Source organism: Myxocyprinus asiaticus, chromosome 47, assembly GCF_019703515.2.
Source record: "Myxocyprinus asiaticus isolate MX2 ecotype Aquarium Trade chromosome 47, UBuf_Myxa_2, whole genome shotgun sequence".
In the NCBI taxonomy this organism is placed as follows: domain Eukaryota; kingdom Metazoa; phylum Chordata; class Actinopteri; order Cypriniformes; family Catostomidae; genus Myxocyprinus; species Myxocyprinus asiaticus.
Window position 1 is genome coordinate 7,421,885 of NC_059390.1, and position 23,762 is coordinate 7,445,646.

General features: G+C 36.5%; 3 protein-coding genes across 4 annotated transcripts; all 3 read left to right on the forward strand.

The window, feature by feature from the left end:
* Nucleotides 1–6,598: 6,598 nt before the first annotated feature.
* Nucleotides 6,599–8,641, forward strand: LOC127436673 (uncharacterized). Its single transcript, XM_051690968.1, has 3 exons — nucleotides 6,599–6,756; nucleotides 7,206–7,509; nucleotides 8,016–8,641. The coding sequence occupies exons 1-3, from the start codon at nucleotides 6,713–6,715 to the stop codon at nucleotides 8,334–8,336; spliced, it is 669 nt and encodes a 222-aa protein (XP_051546928.1). The 5' UTR covers nucleotides 6,599–6,712; the 3' UTR covers nucleotides 8,337–8,641.
* A 1,392-nt stretch (nucleotides 8,642–10,033) lies between these two features.
* LOC127436670 (phytanoyl-CoA dioxygenase, peroxisomal-like) lies at nucleotides 10,034–17,150 on the forward strand. 2 transcript variants are annotated; one of them, XM_051690962.1, is made up of 10 exons: nucleotides 10,034–10,210; nucleotides 10,707–10,762; nucleotides 11,448–11,558; nucleotides 11,949–12,117; nucleotides 12,251–12,332; nucleotides 13,642–13,823; nucleotides 13,935–14,084; nucleotides 14,539–14,673; nucleotides 16,272–16,329; nucleotides 16,436–17,150. In XM_051690962.1, the coding sequence occupies exons 1-9, from the start codon at nucleotides 10,145–10,147 to the stop codon at nucleotides 16,323–16,325; spliced, it is 1,005 nt and encodes a 334-aa protein (XP_051546922.1). In that variant the 5' UTR covers nucleotides 10,034–10,144; the 3' UTR covers nucleotides 16,326–16,329; nucleotides 16,436–17,150. The 2 variants fall into 2 exon arrangements, with proteins under 2 accessions (XP_051546922.1, XP_051546921.1); XM_051690961.1 differs by having other exon boundaries at nucleotides 10,035–10,210; nucleotides 16,272–17,150.
* A 1,653-nt stretch (nucleotides 17,151–18,803) lies between these two features.
* Nucleotides 18,804–23,414, forward strand: LOC127436676 (unique cartilage matrix-associated protein-like). The gene is made up of 5 exons (XM_051690971.1): nucleotides 18,804–18,962; nucleotides 19,419–19,475; nucleotides 20,178–20,273; nucleotides 21,707–21,805; nucleotides 22,914–23,414. The coding sequence occupies exons 1-5, from the start codon at nucleotides 18,905–18,907 to the stop codon at nucleotides 23,009–23,011; spliced, it is 408 nt and encodes a 135-aa protein (XP_051546931.1). The 5' UTR covers nucleotides 18,804–18,904; the 3' UTR covers nucleotides 23,012–23,414.
* The last annotated feature ends 348 nt before the right edge of the window (nucleotides 23,415–23,762 follow it).

Genomic DNA, 23,762 nt, shown 5'->3' on the forward strand with positions numbered 1-23,762 from the left:
ATACACACATACACACACACACACCTTTCCATTTAACGTCAGGCAAGAATCCGTCTTAACATAATGGCGGAAAATTACACAAATGAAGACATAAAACTATAATGATGATAATAATCACTGAAATATAAATCATGGTTCGAGGTGAACGTGTTTTTGTATTATTTTATGTTTTATATTTTACCTTTTAGATGCGCGTGTTCCACGAGACTGCACGCCTCCAAACAAACATAGACGGCTTTCCTGTCATCTGTTCTTAATAATATAATAAAATGTTTCTTCAAGCACGTGTCTGTGTGTCTACAGGCAAATTATTTGTAATATTAATTTGATAATAATAGCCTAATAATAATTTAATACATGGGAAAACGAGCCAAATATCGTCTCGACATCGTCAAAGGCATCAGCTATTGGCGATCACTCTGACCATCGTCAATCCCCGAGATCATCGTCTGTCAGCACAAACCTAATGTGCATTTCTCTCTATAAATTAACACATTTTCAGACAGTCTCCTTGGTGGTTTTTCCGACACATTCAGGATCATTACCGCTTTTGCCTGTGCCGCTGCAGCTCGCTTCATGCGTGCGCTTGTGAAATTTATATTTTAAAGGCTTATTTATTACGGTTTAGTATTTCTCTGTAATGTAGAACAGTGTTAGCAATGTTACTTACAACAAAAAATATATTCAAGTAATTAAATTAACATCATAAACATGCGACTAGTCGACTAATGGCTTAAATTAACTCCTACTAGTCGACTAGGAAAATCTTTGGTCGGGGGCAGCCCTAGTAAATGTGCAGTCCTAACTAATCAAACTGAATCGCCAATCAATTCAGACAGTTTTGCAATCCGTTAGGCCAATTCACTAAAAAAAGAATGATGCAAATCGGGCATCACTAGTTCTGATTTTACACAGCTGACAGAAATACATCATGATGGCTAAAATATTCTCAGGGAAAATGATTCTCAGGTAGGACCGAGCGCTCATAATATGCACAGTGCATACAGCTGCAGGCACCACAGGAGAGCGAGTGGGTGTGTACTCATACAGAGTAGTGCATCAGCTGTTCTCCAGCAAATTACCTTCACATCATGCTCTTGACCTACTGATTGGACAAGAACCCCAAAGTCAAGAGAACAAGAGACACTGGTTCTCATATAACAGAACCCACTGCCTCAGTGGTAGCAGCTTCGCCTTGCACAGGTCAAGTTACATGAAAGCCTGCAACAATACGTTTCCTCCTCTCTCCTACCTAACCGCAAACACAAAAGCATGAACAATCTTTGTGCAAAAAAAAACAAAAAAAACACCAAGAGATCAAATCAATGCATGAAATTGTGGCCGCTTCTTTTTTTCTGTTTCTTTCACTTTTACACTTGATTTATTTCTTTTCTTTATCTCCTTCCAAATGTTCAGTGCTTATTTTAATGGAGGGGATTTAGTATCACTGAGAATTATTACATCATAATGATAATCTGTTATGCTAGGAAAAGCGGAAACATGCGACGTTAAGTCGAATAACATGGGAAAAGAAAACAAGACAAAACAGAAACTCTACAGTCTCGAGACACTCAGGCGCTTGGGATTCTTCTGCTTTCTTCTGTAACAACTGTTACTGTGGTAGCATCAAGACCAACACATTATCTGTTTTGTGTATTGGAAATATAGAAATTATAATATTTTAAACATTTATCCTTTCGTTTCTCTCAAAGACAACTTGGGTTCTTTCATAAACCCTAACTCCAAGTACTAAAGTTCAGCTCGCAACTCGTGCCGGATCAATTTGGCTACAGACATGAATGTTACCTGAAATTGTGTGGCTTTTTGAAGAGATACGTACCATTACTTGGGGGTGGACTTTTTTGACTTTCAAGTAAGAAACCACCTAGCAACCACCCAAAACACCCCAACAACCCCAACAACTAGGGCTTGCAAAAAACATCAAAGCAACGACCTAGCAACCACACAGAACACCCTAGCATCCCTAACACCCTTCCATTTCAGATGTTCCAAGCTTACAACTGGTTCCGTTTTCAAGATGTTTTGAAGATTCTAAAACCCCAAATTACTTCTAAGCCCTCGAAGTTCAACCAATAACAGCACATCAACCAGAACAAAGATGTTTACCCTTCATGTTCAGACAATTATTACACAACCTCTTAGCGTTAAGAGGCTCAAGGATGAAATATGGGTACAAATGGTTTATCAAGAATACAAAAAAGAAAAAAAGAAAAAAAAAAGGCATAAAATGTGTGCATGGATGTGTGTGATAAAGAGTGAGAGAGGCCGTTTTTTGAGTTGCCTTTTTATGGGGCATGCATAATCAGCATGATCAACCGGAATAAGATTGTCAACTACAAAAGACCCAGAAACAACAAAGGTCATGTAACCTTGCTCTTCTGTCACAACATGACACTGTATCATCACCTTGATCTGGGTGAGGCATGGGCCTATTGTCCTGATGTTATATTGTACTTCATCTTTAAACACATAACTAGAACACACACAGACATGATGACAGATGATTGCCATAGCTATGCCATGCATACACCTCTATATCCAACATTTCATCCATCACCATGTGTCACATTACATTAGGCCTTCCAAGCGAGTGAACAACCAAGCCAATGAGAACAACCAATGCAGAGCTCCGGATTTGGGTCATCCACACAACAGCTGCATGCCAGGCTGTGGAACGCACCCTCATTTCCATTTGAAGAGCCCCTGATTCAGAGATGGGCATAATTTCTGGCAAGTCCCTCAATAGGCCACCAGCCCATTATCACACATCCAAACTCGGAGCACGACACACACATTAATGTCCATGCATACACGCACGCTCACTTGTGGTATTCAATGCATGCACATTTTTATCTGCTGCATTTGTTTGAAAGACATAAATAGAAAAGTCCCGGGCATAAAGGAGGGCATATGAAGTTGGCACCATGCTGACGTTCTCAACATTCAAGGGTAATAGTGAAACCCCTTAGCTCTGCTGGAGGGCTGAGATACATTTGTCGATGTTAACGATTCATTAAACAATTTCCCAGCGTTGTGAAGTCACCTGTGGTTTGACATGAGAAATCTGACATTGAGATTTTGCCACAATATTTTTGCAGCATTGATTAACCTTGGCTACTGTCCATTTATACATTTAAAATGTTTCATTGTTAGTTCATTATGCATTAACTAATGTTACCATATACAATTTTTTATGAAAAATAAATGTACTAGTATGTATTGAATTAACTTAAACTTGTATTAATACAGTAAGTGATGTAAAAGTTTTGTTCATTGTTAGTACATGTTAACCAATGTAATTAAGAAAGACTCAACCTTATTGTAAAGTGTAACAGCTGTATTCAATTATCTTACATGAAGAACACAACTATTTGTCTATTAAGAGGACAACACAGTCTTTTTAGACCATGAAAATATACGCAAACTGGTTCAACTGAAGTGATGGAATTCAGTCAGAACTCGGCAAACACTTCAAACCAAGGGCTTTGCTTTTCCTTTTATAACTAAACAACTTTAACACGACATATACTTCGTGTACATAAAACGACAGTTGATTAAAAAAAATTTAACCAGATTATTGGACCAGCCGTTAGACACAGCTTCTTCCTAACTCGGTGTTGTTTACGGAAAAACAGAGTGATTCCACAACATAAATTCGAACTGTCACTGTAACTTCTTTTCATTGTATCTTTCACATGTTAGGTTTCTTTTGAACGCCACAGTGTATCGTTCGAATGTTAAAACAACGCATGTTACATTAAATCTTTGGAACGTTTCATTTAGAGCGTCACGTCTACCTTCCGCTTTAGCAAATATAGCGATTTTCACACTCACCAGAGACGGTGAACGTTGTTTGAGTCCCTGCCCTCGCCTGCTTCACGGAGGCCGGATGCCGTCTTTCCACTCTTCGCCAATGGACGCAAACACAAGTCGCCTTTCCGACAAAAAAAAATAAAATAAATAAGACGCACTCTCTCCCGTCCTATGTCGTTCAAACTTATGCCGATATCCTCAATGGAACGGGTCGAGTAGCTAACGGAGGAGATGCGGTTGTTGGTACACTATGGCGATCGTTTCCCTTGAGCGTATGGTGACGGTTGTTCAGACCGGGAGGGGTGCTTGCTGTTGCTGCTGCTGCTGCCCGTCTACTGACACCTCCGCCTAGAGGTGACATCGAAGGAAGAGGAAAAACCTTCTTGCACAATTATTCGAGCGTTGCACTGATTTGAAAACAGCCATACAGCGCCACCTGTCGTAAAAAAGGCGCATTGAAATATCTTTTCTCTCGCTCGGGTTCAGGGTGGTGTGGTATAGTGGATAAACGGCCGTTTCTGTAGACTAAGCTCTCGATTGTCTCTAGGTTTTATATATATATATATATATAGTATCCGTACATAGTTTTCTTCAGTTTATGTAAAATAAGTACAAATTAAAAAGTTGTTTGAAGAATTGAAAAAGCTTATTTTTATGGAATCATGCTGCAAAACCCTTTTTGGTTCTAACTGGAACCTTTTATATTGGATGAAATTTTACATATTTTACGTTGGATGAAAGTGTCATTAGTAATTAGTAGCCTACAAATTAGTCATTAATCAGATTTGCGTTTCTGTCATTACATCTGTTCTGACAGTTTTGGGTAGTAGGCTATTATATGATAGTTTTCACTGATAGCTAAAACAGATTATTACAAACATTATATACTGCAAAACAGATCATTCGATCATATACTGTACGTTAAAATAGTTAAAATCTCATTACATTTATTATATATATATATATATATGCGCATCTTATCACATGGCTTGTTGAGCTCGTTGCCACGGAGACATAGCGCGTGTGGAGGCTTCACGCCATCCACCGGCAACCACGCTCAACTCACCACACGCCCCACCGAGAATGCCCCACATTATAGCGACCACGAGGAGTTTACCCCATGTGATTTTACCCTCCCTAGCAACCGGGCCAATTTGGTTGCTTAGGAGACCTGGCTGGAGTCACTCAAGGAAAATGGTACTTTAATTCACCAAAGTGGCACTCAACTGATCACAAAGTATAGTCAGGACATTACTAATGTAAAAAACAGCACCATCACTATTTGAAAAAAATAATTTTTGATCAAATCTAGAAAGGCCCCATTTCCAGCAGCCATCACTCCAACACCTTATCCTTGAGTAATCATGCTAAATTAATAATTTGGTACTAGAAAATCACTTGCCATTATATCAAACACAGTTGAAAGCTATTTGGTTCATTAAATGAAGCTTAACATTGTCTTTGTGTTTGTTTTTGAGTTGCCACAGTATGAAATAGACTGGTATGTCTTAAGGTCAATGTTAGGTCAAATATGGAAAAAAAACAAACAGCTTTCTCTAGAAACTCGTCAGTCACTCATTGTTTTGAGGAATGAAGGCTATACAATGCTTGAAATTGTCAAAAAACTGAACATTTCATACAAAGGTGTACACTACAGTCTTCAAAGACAAAGGACAACTGGCTCTAACAAGGACAGAAAGATGTGGAAGGCTGATCGGTGTATATATAGTAATATGTATCATGCATATGCATTAACCACTTATGTATAGCATGTGACTTACTACCAAAATACAATATAATGAAAAGTGTGACCCATTTTCCAAACTGATGTCATTCAGGAAAGTATTTTGTAATTTCCTTTGTCATTTGAGAACCTTTGACACCTCCAGTGAAATTTCAACAGTTTGCGTTAAATGATTTGGGATCTCCACATTCTGTTTGTCAGATATAGGCCAACACAATCAACACATGTATTCACAATCATTGATTTACACTGACAGCAAAGACCAAAGATTTGCAAGCGGGACACTTTTTTTGTTCTGGGAATCAACACTGTGTGTAAGATTCCATTTAACAATAGAACTTACAGTAGTTTGACAGATGAGGTGTTGCATTATTTAGTTGTCCATGAGGCGTTGTATCAAACAGTTATTTCAACATTATTTCAACATTTGTCACATGAAAAAGAAAGAAAAAGATTGTTTTGTAATGTTGTACATTAACCTCAGCATGGGGTAATTCAGTTTATTCCACTTAGGGGGAAGGACAAATAAAGATCAGCTATTTTATATTTTCAATTTATGTCATATATGTCATTTCACTGATTTTTTTTTAAGACATGTAAATTTGTGATGTGATGAGATATGACTCACAAACTTGAAATCATACAACAAAGGAATCAAAGTAAAATAAAACAATGTATCTTGGTAATGCCATGGTATTCTTTGAATGGCCTTAGAGTTATAGGGTCCTCAGAATGTTAATAAAAATAAGAGACAGGGAACCCAAATTTTTATCAATACAAACAATAGTTGTCTGATATTAATTCTATAAATTTTGCATGTTCAGGTCATTTTGACTGTAAAAAAAAAAAAAAAAAAAAAAACACCAACAAAGCCTTTTTGATGTATACAGGGCAGTTTACAAGGAAACTTGCCAGATTCGATATGAGCAGTTTTTTTTTTTTTTAATTGCATTTCACAAATGGGGAATTATTGTCCATTTAGAAACAGAAAACTGATGTTACCATCAGCATCCATTGATGCAATTCTGTATTAGCTAATAAACTGTTACAATAAAAGGACTGGTTCATTATAGAAACTGTAGTGCTTGGACTAGAAAAGAGTTGAAGACAAGTACACTCCAAGACCCGAGAAACATGAAGACTGTGGCCCTTCTTTGTCTTTGCTTCGTATGTTTCAGGTGAGCCTGTAATGCACCATTTTCATGATACCAATTGATTTTCAACAGCTCACAGTTGAACAGTTCTTATAATTCTACACTGCAAAAAAACAAACAAACAAACAAAGAACAACTACAACAACAACAATTTTTTTTCTTAATCAGTACTTTTTGTCTTGTTTTTCAGTAAAAGAAAATCTAAACAAAATGCATTTAAGCATAAATCTAAGAAAATATAGTGAAATTCATTATTAAAACAAGAAAATAAGAACAAGCAGTATTTCAAGATATATTCTCTTCAAACACATCTTATTTCACATATTTTTGCTTCTCAAGTAAATATATATTGTTCAAAGGTTGAACAGCAAGACAAAAATAAAATAAAATAAAATAAAATATAGATTTAGAAATTTTTGCTGACTTCAGTAATGATTTTTCAAGGAAGGTTTTACTCTCTGTTGCTGCTCCAGTTACAGTTTGGCAATCAGCTCTGTGGAAGATGTGTATGAAAATCTTTGGGAGAAGAATAAAGACATTGCCAATAAGACAATCGGGGTGGATTTCCTGAGACAAATGGAAAGAGGCAGTCTTCAGGCAGAGCGATATGTCAACTTCACCATACAAGACATCAGCTATCTACTTAAAGTGACCAAGATGTTGAAGAAAATGAGCATAAAAGTAACTAAGCCTGATGATCTCAGGGACTTTATGAAAGGCAGATACTCAAGTTACAAAAGTTTTGCAGAAGTAATGCTCAGTCAATACTTTTTTAAGGTAAGAAAAAAAAAGTTGCTACTGAATTTACTGAATATGGTTTGGTAAGACTTGCAATGATCTATACATTAACATTAGTTAATGCATTAGGTGCTGTATCATGGACTAACAATACACAATATTTTGAATGCATTTATTAATCTTGGTTAATTTATAAATATACCTATTCATTATTGTGTTTTTTAAATAGATCATAAATATTTTTTGATCATGTTAGTTCATAATGCATTAATTATTGTTAAGGTACAAAACTTTTAATGTTCAAAATGTAGGCTATCGGTAGGCCTATTTTAGAAATGAAAATGAACCAATATTAATAAAATGCTGTAAAAGTATTGTTCATTGTTAGATCACATGAACTATTGCATTACTGTAACTAATTCAACATTAACATTATATATATAACATTTTATTTAATATATATATATATATATATAAAACATTTTATTGTATTTCACTTACATTTTTATTAAGGGTTACAATTCTTAATACTCTCTTTTCAACAGGGAGAGCCTGCCATTCAGCAAACTCCAGCTATGAGGAAGTATTTGTCATTCTACAGAGAGCTGATGAAAGGAGATCCGTTGTACTTTGCTGTGGGTCTTCTGCCCTGCTCTAGACTTTGGATGTGGCTGGCTAATAATCTGAACATCCTTCCAACCAATGCCTACTACACCTGGAGGTCAGACAATATGAATGGCCATCCTGAGAAGCACTACAAAGCTCTGCTGAACAAGTATCTAAACACACCTGAAAATGTGGCAAAGGCTAATTTTGTTTTCCGTACACAAATGCAAAATGAGCATGATTTCTTCTTCACATCTTGATTGTTTCTACCAGTATAAGCAATATTGAGATAAAAATGATATGATAAAAATGATTTAATGATTAAAAATAATGATTTTCCTTTGCATCATTAGTTCCTTGTTAAAGTAATCAGAAACTCTTTTAATATACAGTACATGGCATATATTATATAATGCCTTTGCATGTTATCTTTGATAGTAAGTTTTTCAATTAAAAATAGAGAAAATCTTATTTAAACAAAACTACTCAGAATGACTGTTGGGGAGTTTTTACTGCTTCTTTCTCAATCTCAATGTCAATATACAATAAACTGTTTCAGGCTTAATCTGGCTCCAGTCATATGTGAATTGTGTTAATTGTTGAATAAACACTGCGAAAGGCACTTACAGTTATCAATCATTTCTATTATTTTGTGTTTTCCCCCCATTCACTTTGGATAAAAGCATCTGCTAAATGAGTAAATGCAAAATATAAATGTATATGGATGTCACAACCTTAGTAGGAACACTGGATGTTCTGATTTACACTCACATGTGTTCAAAGAAAGTGCCTTAAAATACTTTAAAAATGAGCTATGCTGACAGCTATTTTTAAGTGATACTATTTCATTTACTTGTTCACCATGTTCTTTTGCATGTAAATTATAGTGTTGAGAATTTCCTCTTTTGTCAGAGTGAAAGTACAATACATTTCCACAACCTGTTCTTCTTTTATGCCACTTGTAATATTAAAACAATTACTAATTTTCATCCAAAATAAACACTGCTAGCCAGTAACAGTTTACAATCACAATATTGTTAGCCATAAACATATGTTCAGTCCTGCTCATCTACATTCAGTCATGATTTTTTTTCTTTTCTTTTTGTTTTTCTTTCTTTTTTTTTTTCTTTTTCTTTTTCTTTTTTTTTTTTTGGTGGAGGGAATTAAATTAAATTTATTCAAAAATTGTATTTAGTTTATATATGCTTTTCTTTGCAGAACTGTTGTAAAAAAGCACTGGAACACTTGGTGGTGTTTATTTTCTAATTATAATTAGGCTAACATACTAAACCTAAGCGGTCACACTTTATATTAGGTGGCCTTAACTACTATGTACTAACATTGAATACATACAAGACTATGTATTTACTGTGTAACTACATGTTGTTCTGCAAAATATCCACATTTGCTGCTACTGAGTTTGAGGTACGGGTAGGTTTAGGAATAAGGGTAGGGTTAGGGTAGGATTAGGGGTTAGAGTTTGGTTTTGGCGTAAGGGTTGGGTTATGGTTAGGGGTAAAGTTAACAGTGTAACTACAAATGTAATTAAATGCAGGTACTTTAAACATAATAACAATGCAACAACATGTATGTACATAATTAGTACATTGTAACAAATGGTTAAGTACATAGTAGTTAAGGCCACCTAATATAAAATGGGTCCACCTAACCCTTTAAGGGTTTTGATGGCTTTTATTACATTACAATATTATAGTTTTTATACTAATTATGAATTAAGAATTAACTAATTAAACTTTTAGAACTGAAACTTTATGCATCACCTGGGGGAAAATCAGGAAATATTTGTATAAACATAATATTTATTTAAATGTAGGCTATATATCCTATATGATGTATTTACATTAATTACATATTATTTATTTATGTATCAAAGTTAGTCATTCAAGAATGACAAATGTCAACTGTGTCTTTAAGAATAAATAGGGCAAATGGCAGCCCACTTTAACCCAGTTATACAAGCGTACACGCAGGCTGCCAATAGCAGCAGTTCAAGTTCAACTCATCAACTCTTCGTTCACCATAAAGAATTTCTCCGTACTGGATTAAGATGTCCCGGGCCGCAGACAGATTGAAAGTGGTTTTGAATCATCTGGATCGGTCCTACGGCGCTGTTGTATCCTTTTCAAGTCTCATTTCTGGTGCATGACACCAAGTGACACGATGAACGCTATTTGCGCTTCGCGCGCTTGCATTGTTGACAGCTGTGTTGATAATCAAGGAAGTGTTCTATTTATTAGAGTGTAATATTGTTGTAGAATATGACATTGTTGCGTTCTAACAGTATAATGGTAACCTAGTAACGGTGCAGTTTCGGGTGTTTCGCAGCCCAATAGTGGGCGGCTGTTTCGGGATCAAATATACAGGACAGCACGAGGCATTACGAACAGGACTGTTTTATTGTTTAGTATTGTTTGATTGTTTAAAATATGTGTTTTTAACAAAAGATGACCTCGTTTTAGTTATTCATTATTTCCTCGATCTGTTAAATAAATAAAGCAGAGCGATCGTTCAGGTTACATTCGTTTTGTCTGATCTAGTCCCATACAGTATGTTATGGTGTTGACATACGGGATCTGTGTATATTATGAACTTTGACACGTATGATGCAGCGTGCGTCCTTCACCTCTGCCCAAAATGTGTCCTATTACCATCCTCAAGCCCTTCAGTAAGTCAGCTGGTCTGTTAATGTACTTTCCTATGATTATCACATACGTCAGTACATTATACAACATTCATCATATTGCTGTGAATGCCACACGGGGAAGTTGTCACAGGGGCAATATCTCAGTAACTATAAGGTTTTGGGTCAAAAGTCTAATTACATAAGCACTTGTTTTCTCTATCAGTTGTTATGAAAATTGGTTGGTTTAAAACTGTCGTAAATTCGATTTTTTTAATTTTTATTATTATTTATTCTGTCCTCCAAACTAAAATATCATTATTATATTTTTGCAATAGCTGTAGGGTAAACAAGTGAACATAATAAAACCTAACTAGCATAAATTGAGGCAAAAGTCAACTTTGAAGGTAGATACAATAAAAAGGTTGTACTGTGTTTTTAGGACCAAGGGTAGGCTTTTTTTTTTTCTTTTTTTTTTTTTTTTGCTGTATCATGAATCTTTATATATTGCAGAAAAGCCATTAAATAGCATATACAATTTAAATACAGTTATGTTTTGGAAGATGCCTTTTTTAATGTAGATATTATTTCGTATTTCTAAAAGTTATTCTTCTCACATTAATAAACAACAGGTTTCCATTGTAACAACTTAACCAATATAGTGTGTGACATCCAATAGGAATCAGATATTTGGTTCTTTATCTGGTTGTGTGTTCTGGCTTGCGTGCAGATACACTTTTGACACGGATGTGCTGACTCCAGAACAGAGAATCGCTTATGAAGAGGATGGATTCATTCTCATCCGAAACCTGGTATCGGACCAAGACATTGATCGATTCAGGCAAGACAGATCAACACACTAATTCATACATTTATTTGTCAGATCAGTACACCTATCTGGACACTTATTGGCTGCTTTTCTAAATTATTGGTCCAAGTCATCCATTTCAAAAACAATTTGTGTAATTAAATTAATATGGTGGCACAAATATATTTTTGTCTACAAAACTAATTTCAAACATTTAAGCATACGCCTTCAGATCAAAAGGTTTTTAAGATCATGAGAAACATTTCAGTCAAGTGACCCCAAACTTTTGAACGGTAGTGTGTCTACATGTTACACATATTACACATTAATCGTTAACTGAACTCTCTGACCATATGTTTACAGAAAGCAATGCTCTACTTTGCACAGAGGCTGGACATAACTGTGTGTTTATGTGTTGCACAGGAAGGCATTTGAGCGCATTTGTAAGAGAGAGGTGAAGGTGCCTGGTTTGGTGGTCATGAAAGATGTATCCATTGCTAAGTCGGAATTTGTAGAAGGTGAGAAGGCTGTGACCAAACTTCAGGACTTCCAGGAAGATCCAGAACTTTTTCGATACTGCAACTTACCCCAGGTAGACACAAGCGCATAATATTACAACATGCAATATACTCACTAGCACAACAACACTACCACTGCATGTTTACACTAAACATGAGATTGTAATAATTAATCTTTCTATGTTTATTTTAATGGGTCTCTTCCAGATCCTGAAGTATGTGGAGTGTTTCACCGGACCCAACATCATGGCCATGCACACAATGCTCATCAACAAACCACCTGACACAGGTACACACATATGATGTGACATGTTCCTGGATAAAGAGATCCCTGTCGGTTACTGTTGAGATGTTGACTTCCGAATAAAATCAAACACCAGTGCACTTTTAAGTTCTCGTGGTCGCGTAGTGATTCGCCTCAATCCGGGAGGCGGAGGATGAATCCCAGTTGCCTCCGCGTCTGAGATCATCAACCCGCGCATCTTATCATGTGGCTTGTTGAGCTTATTGCCATGGAGACATAGCATTTGTGGAGGCTTCGTGCCATCCACCGTGGCATCCGCGCTTAACTCACCACGCGCCCCACGAGAATGAACCACATTATAGCGACCACGAGGAGGTTACCCCATGTGACTCTACCCTCCCTAGCAACCGGGCCAATTTGGTTGCTTAGGAGACCTGGCTGGAGTCACTCAGCACGCCCTGGGATTCGAACTAGCGAATTCCAGGGGTGGTAGCCAGTGTCTTTTACCACTGAGCTACCCAGACCCCTTGTTTTTCAAATTATTTAAACTTTTTAATGTAAAATTGTTTCTATTTCATTGCAATTTCCATTCTACTATAAAAATAAAAAAAAATAGCGTTGTCGATTTAACGTGTTAATTTTGTGTGATTAATTATATAAAAAATAATTTACTAAAAAAATTAATGCAGTTAACAGTTTATGACACTGAATACCAACGAGAAGCTCCAAACACATCTGTCTGAGGCATGCATATAGAGAAACAATTAAAAATAGTACAGATGGAACGCAAGAATGCGTAGTATGAGAAAAATACACATTGACAAACTCAATTGCAAAACAGATTGCTGTCAACTGTACGCTTGTTCATTGAGATGAGAATAAAATAAACAATAAATTGAGTTCTTAAGCCATTTTTGTATTGTCTAATCAATGCTTTATTTATCTGCCACAAAAATGCAATTCATTTCAAACTGAATTTCAATCCGTATTATATAATGTATTTATTATAGGCCCTACATATTATATTTATAACTATTTGAATTATTATTCATTATTTACATGAATTATCTTTATTTGGGGGCTTTTCTCAGCAAATAATGATGCATGCAATTAATTCGATTAATTAATCGGCATGTCATTAGGGCTGTCAATCGATTCAAATTTTAATCCATTGACAGCCGTAAAAAAAAAAAGAAATCAAAACCTTTAATTTTTCACATTTTTCACAAAAGACTAATAATGTTTTTTTTTTTTTTTTTAAATAATCTTTGATTATCTTTGATCACACACATCAACTGCAAAGGTCATATCTAAAATACAAACATATAATGTTTCATCTTTCTTTTATCCCTAGGTAAGAAGACCTCTCGCCATCCCATGCACCAGGATCTACACTACTTCCCTTTCCGACCCACGGACCGCATTGTGTGTTCCTGGACCGCAATGGAGAAAGTGCACCGGCAAAACGGCTGTCTGGTGGTCCTGCCTGGCTCACACAAAGGCACTCTGCAGGAACACGACTACCCAGAGTGGGAGGTGAGAGAGATCAAGTTGGAAAGCATGGTTATGTTCCACAGATTGTATACAAATGGATGGAAGTTCAATCAATGGTCATTCAATCTCAGTTTGTCCATTCATTTCTCCCAGGGTGGAATAAATAAAATGTATCATGGGGTTCGTAATTACGACCCAAGACATTCCAGAGTGCATTTAGAAATGGAGAAAGGAGATACAGTGTTTTTCCATCCTTTGCTGATCCACGGTTCAGGAATGAACCAAACTGAGGGGTTCAGAAAGGTATGTATACCTCCATCTGTGAAAGTGCATCTAGAAGCATTGTGTACAATAGTTTGTTCTGCAGAAACCATCATATAGATGGTTATAGATACACTTATTAGATAGTTTTGTTGAGCTTCACTATGTAAGGGCACCCTGAAGGGGTTTGTGATATTAACTGGCATTAACTAACTACATTATACCGCTATTACTTGGGTACTCATCAAATTAATGAATGGACATTAAATATTTATTTGAGTTAGACTTATTATGTGAGAAGAAAGAGACAGCAGAGTGATACGAGAGACATGTAACTAGCAGAGCTTTGTATAAAAACGTTTGGATGACAATGATCAATTATACAATTTAGCGGTCATTACTCAAATATTTGACCAAGGAATGCTGTGGCTGACCAATCAGAATGAGTATTCCAAAGAGCCATTGTGCTCAGTGAATTTGTGTGCGTTTATTTCAGGCGATCTCTTGTCACTATGCCAGCGCTGACTGTTATTACATAGATGTGAATGGAACAACTCAGGAGAACATCAGCAATGAAGTGAAGGAACTTGCAGCCAGGAGGTTAGGCGCTGATACTACGGTCACCTTTCAGGTATGTTCAGAGTGCTCTTAACCTCTTTGTAGGTTTTCATCACTGTCTGTTCCCTCAAAGGGACAGTTCACCCAAAAAATGAAATCTCTGTCATAATTTACTCATCCTCTTGTTGTTCTGAAACCATATGACTTTCTACTGCGGTAGACAAAAGGAGATTTTTGGCAGAATGATAGCCTCAGTCAACATTCACTTTCATTGCATCTTTTTTTCATGATATGAAAGTGAATGGCAACTGAGGCTCTCCTCAGTGCTAAAAGTCAAGGGAGATTCCCTAATTCATGGAAGCATGCGGTTGTGGCTCCAATATTTAAAGGCAGAGACCCTCATCTGACCTCCAATTACAGGCCCATTAGTATCTTGCCCATAGTATCAAAGATATTTGAAAAACTGATTGTCAAACAAATCACTGATCATTTTAACAATAGCTCCTTTCCATTACATCCAATGCAGTTTGGATTTAGGGCAAATCACTTGACAGAAACTGCTATATGCTACTTTATAGAAAAGGTTAAGGCATCAATGGACAAATGGTTGTGGGGGCTGTGTTCCTTGAATTAAAGAAAGCATTCAACACTGTTAATCATAACATCCTTTTGTATAAACGACTCAATTTGAATTTATCTACAGAGTTTGTAAACCTTATCAAATCATATCGCTCCTCCCGCTCCCAGTTTGTCAGAATTGATAATTATAAATCTAACCCACTATGTTTGTCAACTGGTGTGCCGCAGGGTTCTATACTGGGCACAGTCCTGTTCAGAATGTACATAAATGGCTTGCCTTCTGTGTGCGAACAATGTAACATCTTAGTGTATGCTGATGATACAGTTATTTTTACTCACGGTAAAACTTCAAAAGAGGTTGCAAACAAGTTAACAGATGTTATGGTAAAGGTTACATCCTGGCTTAACCAATGTTGTCTGCAACTGAATATGTGAAAAACAGTTTGTATGTTCTTCTCCAAAGGATACAGCACTGATGTAGAGCAAGATATTCTCATCTCAGGAGAGAGACTACAAGTTGTTTCGGAATACAAATATCTAGGAGTACATGGCTTTAAAACCCACATAAAAAGGGTCAGTAATAAGGTAAAATTCAGTTTGGCAAATTTCAGGTATATTAGAAACTCGTTATCAAGGGAGGCAGCAAAGATATACTTTAACTCGATGATTCTTTCCCACATCACCTATTGTCTGATAAGTTGGTCTAATACACATTCTATAGTCTTAAAAACAATGGAATCATTATACAAATAAGCACTTACAATTCTAGACAGTGATGGAAACTTCATTTAGTCAGGCTGTTTTTTCCTTCAGAGCATCACATCAGTGGAATTCAATACCACAATCAATTAGAGAATCCCCATCTATTTATTCACTCAAGTACAATTTCAAGAAATGGCTCCTTGATAATCAACAATGTTGACACTGATGTTGTCTCCTTTCATCTATAACGAGACTATATTCACACTATATTTTATTATTTAAGTGTATTATATATGTGGTATTTAAGGGTGTACTCACACCAGGCGATCTGTACCGTGCCCGAGCACGTTTGATCCCCATTCTATATGTATTTGTGTGTTCTATTTGCAGGACACCTGGGCTTTGCGTGGACGCCTGGTTCAAGGAGACAGAACGACACTGTGATTTGGTGTGTCACCTTACCATCTGCCTGACTTTGAGACAGCTCTTTCTTAATTATATGATGATTTCCTAATAATCATTGACTCATTAAAAGTACAATCTCTGACCTTCAGGTGGCACTGTCAGAAGAAATGGAGACACATTAAATCAATCACCTTCTGTGCCTGGGAGTGCTGGTCCTAATTCTTATTAAGCAATAATAATGAACACCAGACATTGTAACACGGACATTAAAAGATGTTAGCCAAACCTTGTGGTAATTTCCCAAAGTAATGCTAGAACATTGGATTGATACTTAAGGTTTTTTAGACTGCTTCCTGCAAGTAGTTAGTGAGATTACTGCTAAAGATGTTTTAGTACTTTGATCAGAAGTGGAGTAAACAGTGGATGTTTTTGGAAGGTTTAATAGAGTAATGCAGCGTTTGTTTAATTTAACTCCATCCGAGATGTCTTGCGTTGTGTTGCAATGTAATCATTTTCTTAATCTAGCACAGATCCAGCTCTTTGCTGATGGAAATGATGGTTTTGAAAGAATGAGGGGTGAAGTAACAAGAGGCAAATGTTTTCCTGTCAGGTTTTCAATATCAAAGAATGAACGTGTTATTAGATCAAGTTCAAGCATTCTCATTAAACTTCATGACAGTACAGTAATAGTAACTTTACCTTAACTACAGCATCTGCATTTTAGGTTATAAACTAATTATACAAATTCTTACTACCATATTATTTTGCTTACATGCAAATAACAAATGGTAGATAAAGTCTTTATATATAAAATGTATATTTTCCATGTTGGACTAAAATAAATACATTTAATGAGCTAATGAATATTGTCCTTTTGTACTTTATGGTGCTGAACACGTTTGTGTCATGTGGAACGTGGCAGCCACCTTTGGACCTAATTAATATCGTGTGTTACTGGTTTTCATTGCCAGTACCAGCCTTGATTTAATAGACGTGAGCTAAATACACATATGGAAGAAACTATTTTTATATTTACCAGCTATCTGCAGTCCAAATCTATGATCAGGCTGCATTAAAAGCAGAATAAATGGGCATTTTAAGACCAGGCATTAATTCTTGTTTGTTTTTCTCTATGCGTACGCACACACACACACACAAATGCATTTATAATAAATACCATTCGTGCCCAGACTGCAGCCTTCATTTAAATCAAATTGTTTTCAACAGTCGAAAAGGTAAGAACACTTAAAGTGGCCATTTAGGCTATTTAAAGTCATACATGACCACTTGTCACACTTTTTGACACATCAGATTGCCAAAAGACATTTTACAACAAAATATATATATTTTTTTAAATGCAAAATTAAGTTTTTATTCCCAAGATGATAACTGGATAGCATTCCAGGTAAATACGCAACACAATGAGTTCATGTCGCCAACAATGTAGCATATTGCTGTTTGAAGCATTGCATCATTGTAGCTTTCTGCAATATTGACATTTGAAAATGACAGAGTTAACACTGTATTGATCTTTAGAAGGCCTCTACTATATAGCAAGAGTGAGTCTCCAGAGCAGAGAGGCTGTTTTTATAGGGGAACCTCTGTGAAAAAGTCCTCTTATGGCACAAATAGTATTTCACGTGCTGCTTTCGTTCTGAAATGTGTACTGGGGACTGGAGAATGGCTGGAATTGCTACTGCTTCCTGGACTGTCTGCTTTGTGGAGACTTGGAACCCGAAGAAAATACCTGGATGGTATCCATTTACACAGCATGGAAAAATGCCTCATAAATGCACATGCCCACCCTATAGCCAAGCCAACCCAGAAAGTGCAAAGCCTTGATTCAATCTTCAAGTTTTTCTTTTAGACTTTGATATATTTTGATAAGTGTGGAGAGAGGAAGCGAAGCCACGTAGAAGGCAAAAAATATACAGTATATAAAACTTTGATCTACTCACTTTCTCTTTCTTTAAACACAGCCTGTCTGTTTCCCATTTCCTCACATTCTGTCCTTCTCTCCAACAGTTACTGTTACTTATTCTCTCTCATTCTGTCAGTATCTTACTTTCAGACACACATTTGTCTTAGATGGATGGAATAATGGATAGATAGATGGATCTCAGAATCAACTCATAAACCTGATCTCAGGCAAAAAATAAAAAAATGAGGGCAATGCAAGTGGGAATTATTTATGATGACAGGTGAAATAGTTGCCATTTACCGGGGGAGTAAAGCTAAATTAATCGGCTTAATACTAACAAGTAGCTGCTTGTGAAACCCATCAGACACACTTGAGCCGTTATTCATTTATTTAACTGGAATGGAAACCTGATGCTTAACTTTATATCTGCCAGATCTAAAGGTTTGGACAGAAACAGTAAGTGATGACAGCAGCTGTTATAAACACAGAGGTTCTCGAGAAGCACACATCAGTGGGTGTCTCTTCCCTTTTCTTCTCTCACCCCTCCTGCGTTCCGCTGGATGAGTGAAATTTCTAAATTGCCCCCTCCCTCCTTTTGCCTTCCCTCTTTTCCCTCTCTCATACACACATACACACTCAGGTCTCAGTGTGGTTCTGATACCTGCAAAAGACACACTCTCTCACACACTCCTTAAAGATGGCCTGGACTCAAACAGCTCTGCTGACACTGCTGCCCTTCTTTTTCATTCTGATTGGTGAGTACCACTTCTGTGTGTTTTTTTTTTTTTTTAACCTAACTATACTTTGGGGACATAATTTTCCCCAGAAGCTAGTTAAATTTGACTAAACTTCCCTTTGGAGACACCCTGGGACATCCTCAATTGGAAAAATGGTTTATGCATTTTTTAATTTTTAAATTGAACAAATGCACATAAAAATAGGCACATATCCAAAAAACAGTGTTACCATGGTACATGTCAAAATAAACATGCTAAAACCATGGTACCATGTCCATAAACCTATAATTGGTAATACCAAAGTGTATTCATTCATTTTAAGCTTGCTTTCATTTCTACAGTAGATACCCTTTAACTGTCAAATACATTGCTGGAATAGTTATCAATTATTTCACTTAAAAATTGGTCAAAATCCGATCAAGAAAAAATAGGAACCAAACCCTTTATTTTCTTTCTCCATTTTTCTGTCTCCAGTGCTGGCAGGAGTTGAAAGTGCAGCGGTGAGTGATGGAAAAGACAGTGAAACTAAGGGTACGTTCAGTTGAATACACACACACACACACACATGTCCTGTTAGCTACAGTATACTAACAGCATACCATAGACCTCTACTAACTATTGTTTTTATAGAAAGCTAATAACCCAATCCCACACTTCAACTGTACCTCCAAAAGAAAACTTTTTGCATTTTAAAATAATTATGTACATACTGTATATATACACATAATATATCAGGTTCAGAATTTAAGGGGGGCTTGGGGCAAAAATGCCACTAAAAGTGAAAAAAAGCCCACATAATTTAAAATGTTGGGGTAAAAACGCCCTCATAATGAATACTATAATGAATTGTTTTTTTTTTATTTGTAACATCTGATATAGGCTTTAATATTCTATTCTAGGCCTAGTAAAATTTAAGTATTTTCCCTAAAAGTTTGACTTACAATAAATTTTTATATACTGTAGGTATAAAACAATTGCCTTCATGAAGGTAAAAAATGCCCCCGAGAATCAAATACAGCGGTCAAAAATTGCTCCATAATTGCAAAGTCAATTTCTGGCACTGATATACTGTGTATGTTTTATTATTTTTCCAATTAAGGATGTCTCTGGGTATCCCCAAACAAAGGTTTTGTCAGATTTAGTTAACTTCTGTGGACAAATTCCTCCCCAAAGCAAACCCACACACATTCTCCAAATGCCTCAAGCTTTCTCCTTTCCCCATTGCTTTTGCAGTATCATCTAAACAAATTTTCATGCCAGCATCAGATGCCTCAAACTTCTTCAAACGTCGCAGTCGCAGATCCCCGAAAACGTATGCAGAGTACTATGGTGAGCACTGTGATATCCTGACATATCTGCTTTCCTTATAATCTTTGAAGGATTAATCAAAGTCTAACGACTGTCATTGAAATTACACTCCTAACACATATCTTAAGCATTAACACTAAGTTTGCATATTGTCAGAAAGCTTGGTTTCAGTTGTTTTTTGGCACGTTTAAGTCATAATTGCCAGGGTGCTGCTCCAACCCAGTTTAGCTCCAACTCAAATTTGACACACTTGCCTGTAATTTATGTGAACCCAAAGACCTAGATCAGCTGGATCAAGTATGCTGGACTTGGAACTAACTCTGCAGAAAGATAGATCTCAGGGAACTGGACTGAAAACCCCAGTGAACCCCAATTTGTGGTCCAGAAGTCCACAAGGATCAACAGGACTTTATGAAGCCGCTCTCTCTCATTCACACACACTAACATCCCCCAAAACACCATCACGTTGCCCATAGCCCGCCAGCCCACCATTACGGAAATGAAAGCATGGACAACCTTTACTGAAGTGTGTATTAAATTGTCAGCGATGTATGTGTGTGTGTGTGTGTGTGACGGTGCACAAGCACTCTGCAGGTTGAAGGAGGTAAAGCAGTTGGGGGTCGAGAGTGGAATGTGTAAGCATGGAACTCAAACAACCTCCCTTAATATGGAGAGAGAGACAAAAAATTTGATTACTTTTGGCATTCAAGCAAAATTTGCTAATATCTTTGAGCTTCCCATCACACAAGCTGTCCGACTGCTTATGGGGGTGTGTTTTACCCTTAAATGTATTTTTGTTGTACAGTCATCAGCTGAAAGCCTGTTTAGTTTGAGGACACTGAGAGGTATCCTAAATTAAGAGAAAGCGAAAGTGTTTGTGTGTTTTGCAGGAATACAAGGATCTGAGGTCTTAACTGTAGTAGATGTATGTCTGTGAATCATCATGGTAACACTAACGAACAAGCAGTCTAGCAAAGATTTTGGGTTGAGGCTGTTTAATGGAAATCCACAAGCAATTTTATCCTTATTCTTAGAGGTTGATTTAAGTTAACCGATATATCGACCGATATTTGGCCATTTTGAGATTATCAGCTAATAGCGGTTTCTGCTTGGCCAGTTAACGGAAGAGTTTGTTTCACCCCTTGTGTCATTTTCAAAATATACTGACAGCCCTATCAATGTATAAAAATTAATTTTGATTAAATATTGTATATTTAAGTGTTAATTAGCACTCAGCAATTTTATGGACAGTACATCCTATTTGCTATCATTCAATTGTACTATATCAACATTATATTAGGCTTCTACCGTGTTCTTTAGGTATGCCTTTTATTTTATATACCCTCCAAAAAGTATCACTAAACTAAGTTCTTATGAATAAACCTTTTCAGTTCACAGTTTAACAATGAATACTGACTGTATTTTGAACTCAGTATTATTTATCTTTCCATTAGCGGAGCAGAGAGTGAAGATGGGTGCAAATGAGCGAAGGAGGGAGCACTTAGAGGAACAAAGCAATGAGCATGAGAACTATTTAGAGGAGGAGCGTGACGGTAAGATTGATCTTTTTTATTATTTTGGTCTCTAGAAAAGAGAAACATCCTGTGCAATCCCTCTACTGGATAAATATGCCATGCAAACAGTGTTGTACTTTACTCTATAAGAAGTTTTGTTTCTAGCCATAAGCGGTTTAAGCGGCCGCTTAGCGCCCCAGAGTCACCAGGGGGCCCTGCAAAGCAAGGTAGTTCTTTTTTCCCCATTTTTAAATACATTAAAAGCTGCTAGTAGGACTCAGGCAGCTGTTGTGGCTCAATCAGACAGTTATGGGGGCCCCCTTGTGGCGTGAGAGGGAAGGGAGAATGTAACTGCAAGGAGAGAGTTGTAGCTAGATATGACACGCACGCGCACGCTCACGCTCACAGGGTTTTGTAGGATTTCGCTTAGGGCCCCTATATGCTCAGAAACTGCCCTCTCTATAAAACTAATAAGAGGCTGATGACAGCTATGGCTTTAAAGACTGATATTTAATCTGTTTTGGATGCCATGTAGTAAAATGATTAGGAATAATAATCCAGATTAATTTCCTAGATTCCTAAAACGGTAGAAAATTTGGCAGAGAAGAGGAAAACTTTGGCAAAATTGAGACTGAATTTCTAAACACAATGATTACCCTGCTGAAAAAGCAGCTAAAACGGACAGCCTGGTTTGAGCTGGTCACCCATCTTTGTCAGTTGGCTGGTTTTAGAGAGGTTTTTGTACACTTTTTAGGTTGTCAGGCTGGGTGACCAGTTTGCCTCCCAGCTAAACCATCTTGGCCATGCTGGTTTTAGCAGTTTTTTTTTTTCAGCTGGGCATTTTAATTGACCTGTTGATGACTAATTCTCCAGTCTTGTACTATAGTAACCATAATTTCTTCAAAAATACCAGTTACTACAGTTATTGTTGTGACTGTAAAATTAAATTACATTATGTATTATATTAAGAAGCTTTCAGAATCAGTTATTTTAACATATATATATATATACTGTAAATTCAGTTTAACAGCAGCAGCAATTACTCTAAGACATCTGTATAGTGGCAGTAACTATTAACTAATAAATAACCTGCAATGTGTGTGATCATGTTAAAAGTTCTTGTTTCTCTCTGTCTTTCTTTCAACAGAACAGTATGAGAGGACCAGAGAGAGGAATGAACAGTGGAGAGAATTTCACTATGATGGGCTTTACCCACGATACCCTCACCACCGCCCTTATGTCTGAACACACCTTGGGCTTCTATCAGAAAAGTCACCTTTGTTAGAGAAAAACATTTAAGATCACATTAATATGACCATGTTATAATGTTAGGCTATTATTATTTATAACACTGTCTAAGCACTTATACATGGAAATTCCTTAATACATATCATAGAGATTGGAACATACAGTAAGCATTTTCTGTTCTTATCCTGTTTAGTCATTTATCTTAAATGTAACAATTACTTTATTGGACGTTATTTTGTCCAGTCAAAACATTCATGATTAGCGAATCATTTTAAGCTTTTTCCCCAAAAGCAACTGCTTACAATTTCTTTGCAAGTAATAACATTTAGCTCTCATCTGACTTTTCTTTTTAAATAACTTTGTTTAAACTGTCTGTATTGATGTGAATAAAGATAGTTCACATTTTCCACCTTAGTGAGAAGATTTAATATAAAATGCAGTGACCAGAATGCTATAAAAAAGGGAGGAAAAGCCAATTCATGTCAAAAATTAAAAGAATGACCTGCACCTCCATTGCAACAACTTAACTCATATACTGTACATATTAAAACAGATGCATGAGTTTGTGCACATACAGACTGAATAATAATTCTCAGGCAGTATTTGCTGGCAATGGAATGAACATTCCTGCGTTGAGAGCTTAGACAGATGGGAAAATGAGGGAGAAAGAGACAAGTAGAAAGATTTATCTACCTTCATAAGCCTTGGTGCTGTCATCCCTCTCACATTTTCACCTTACTGACAGTAA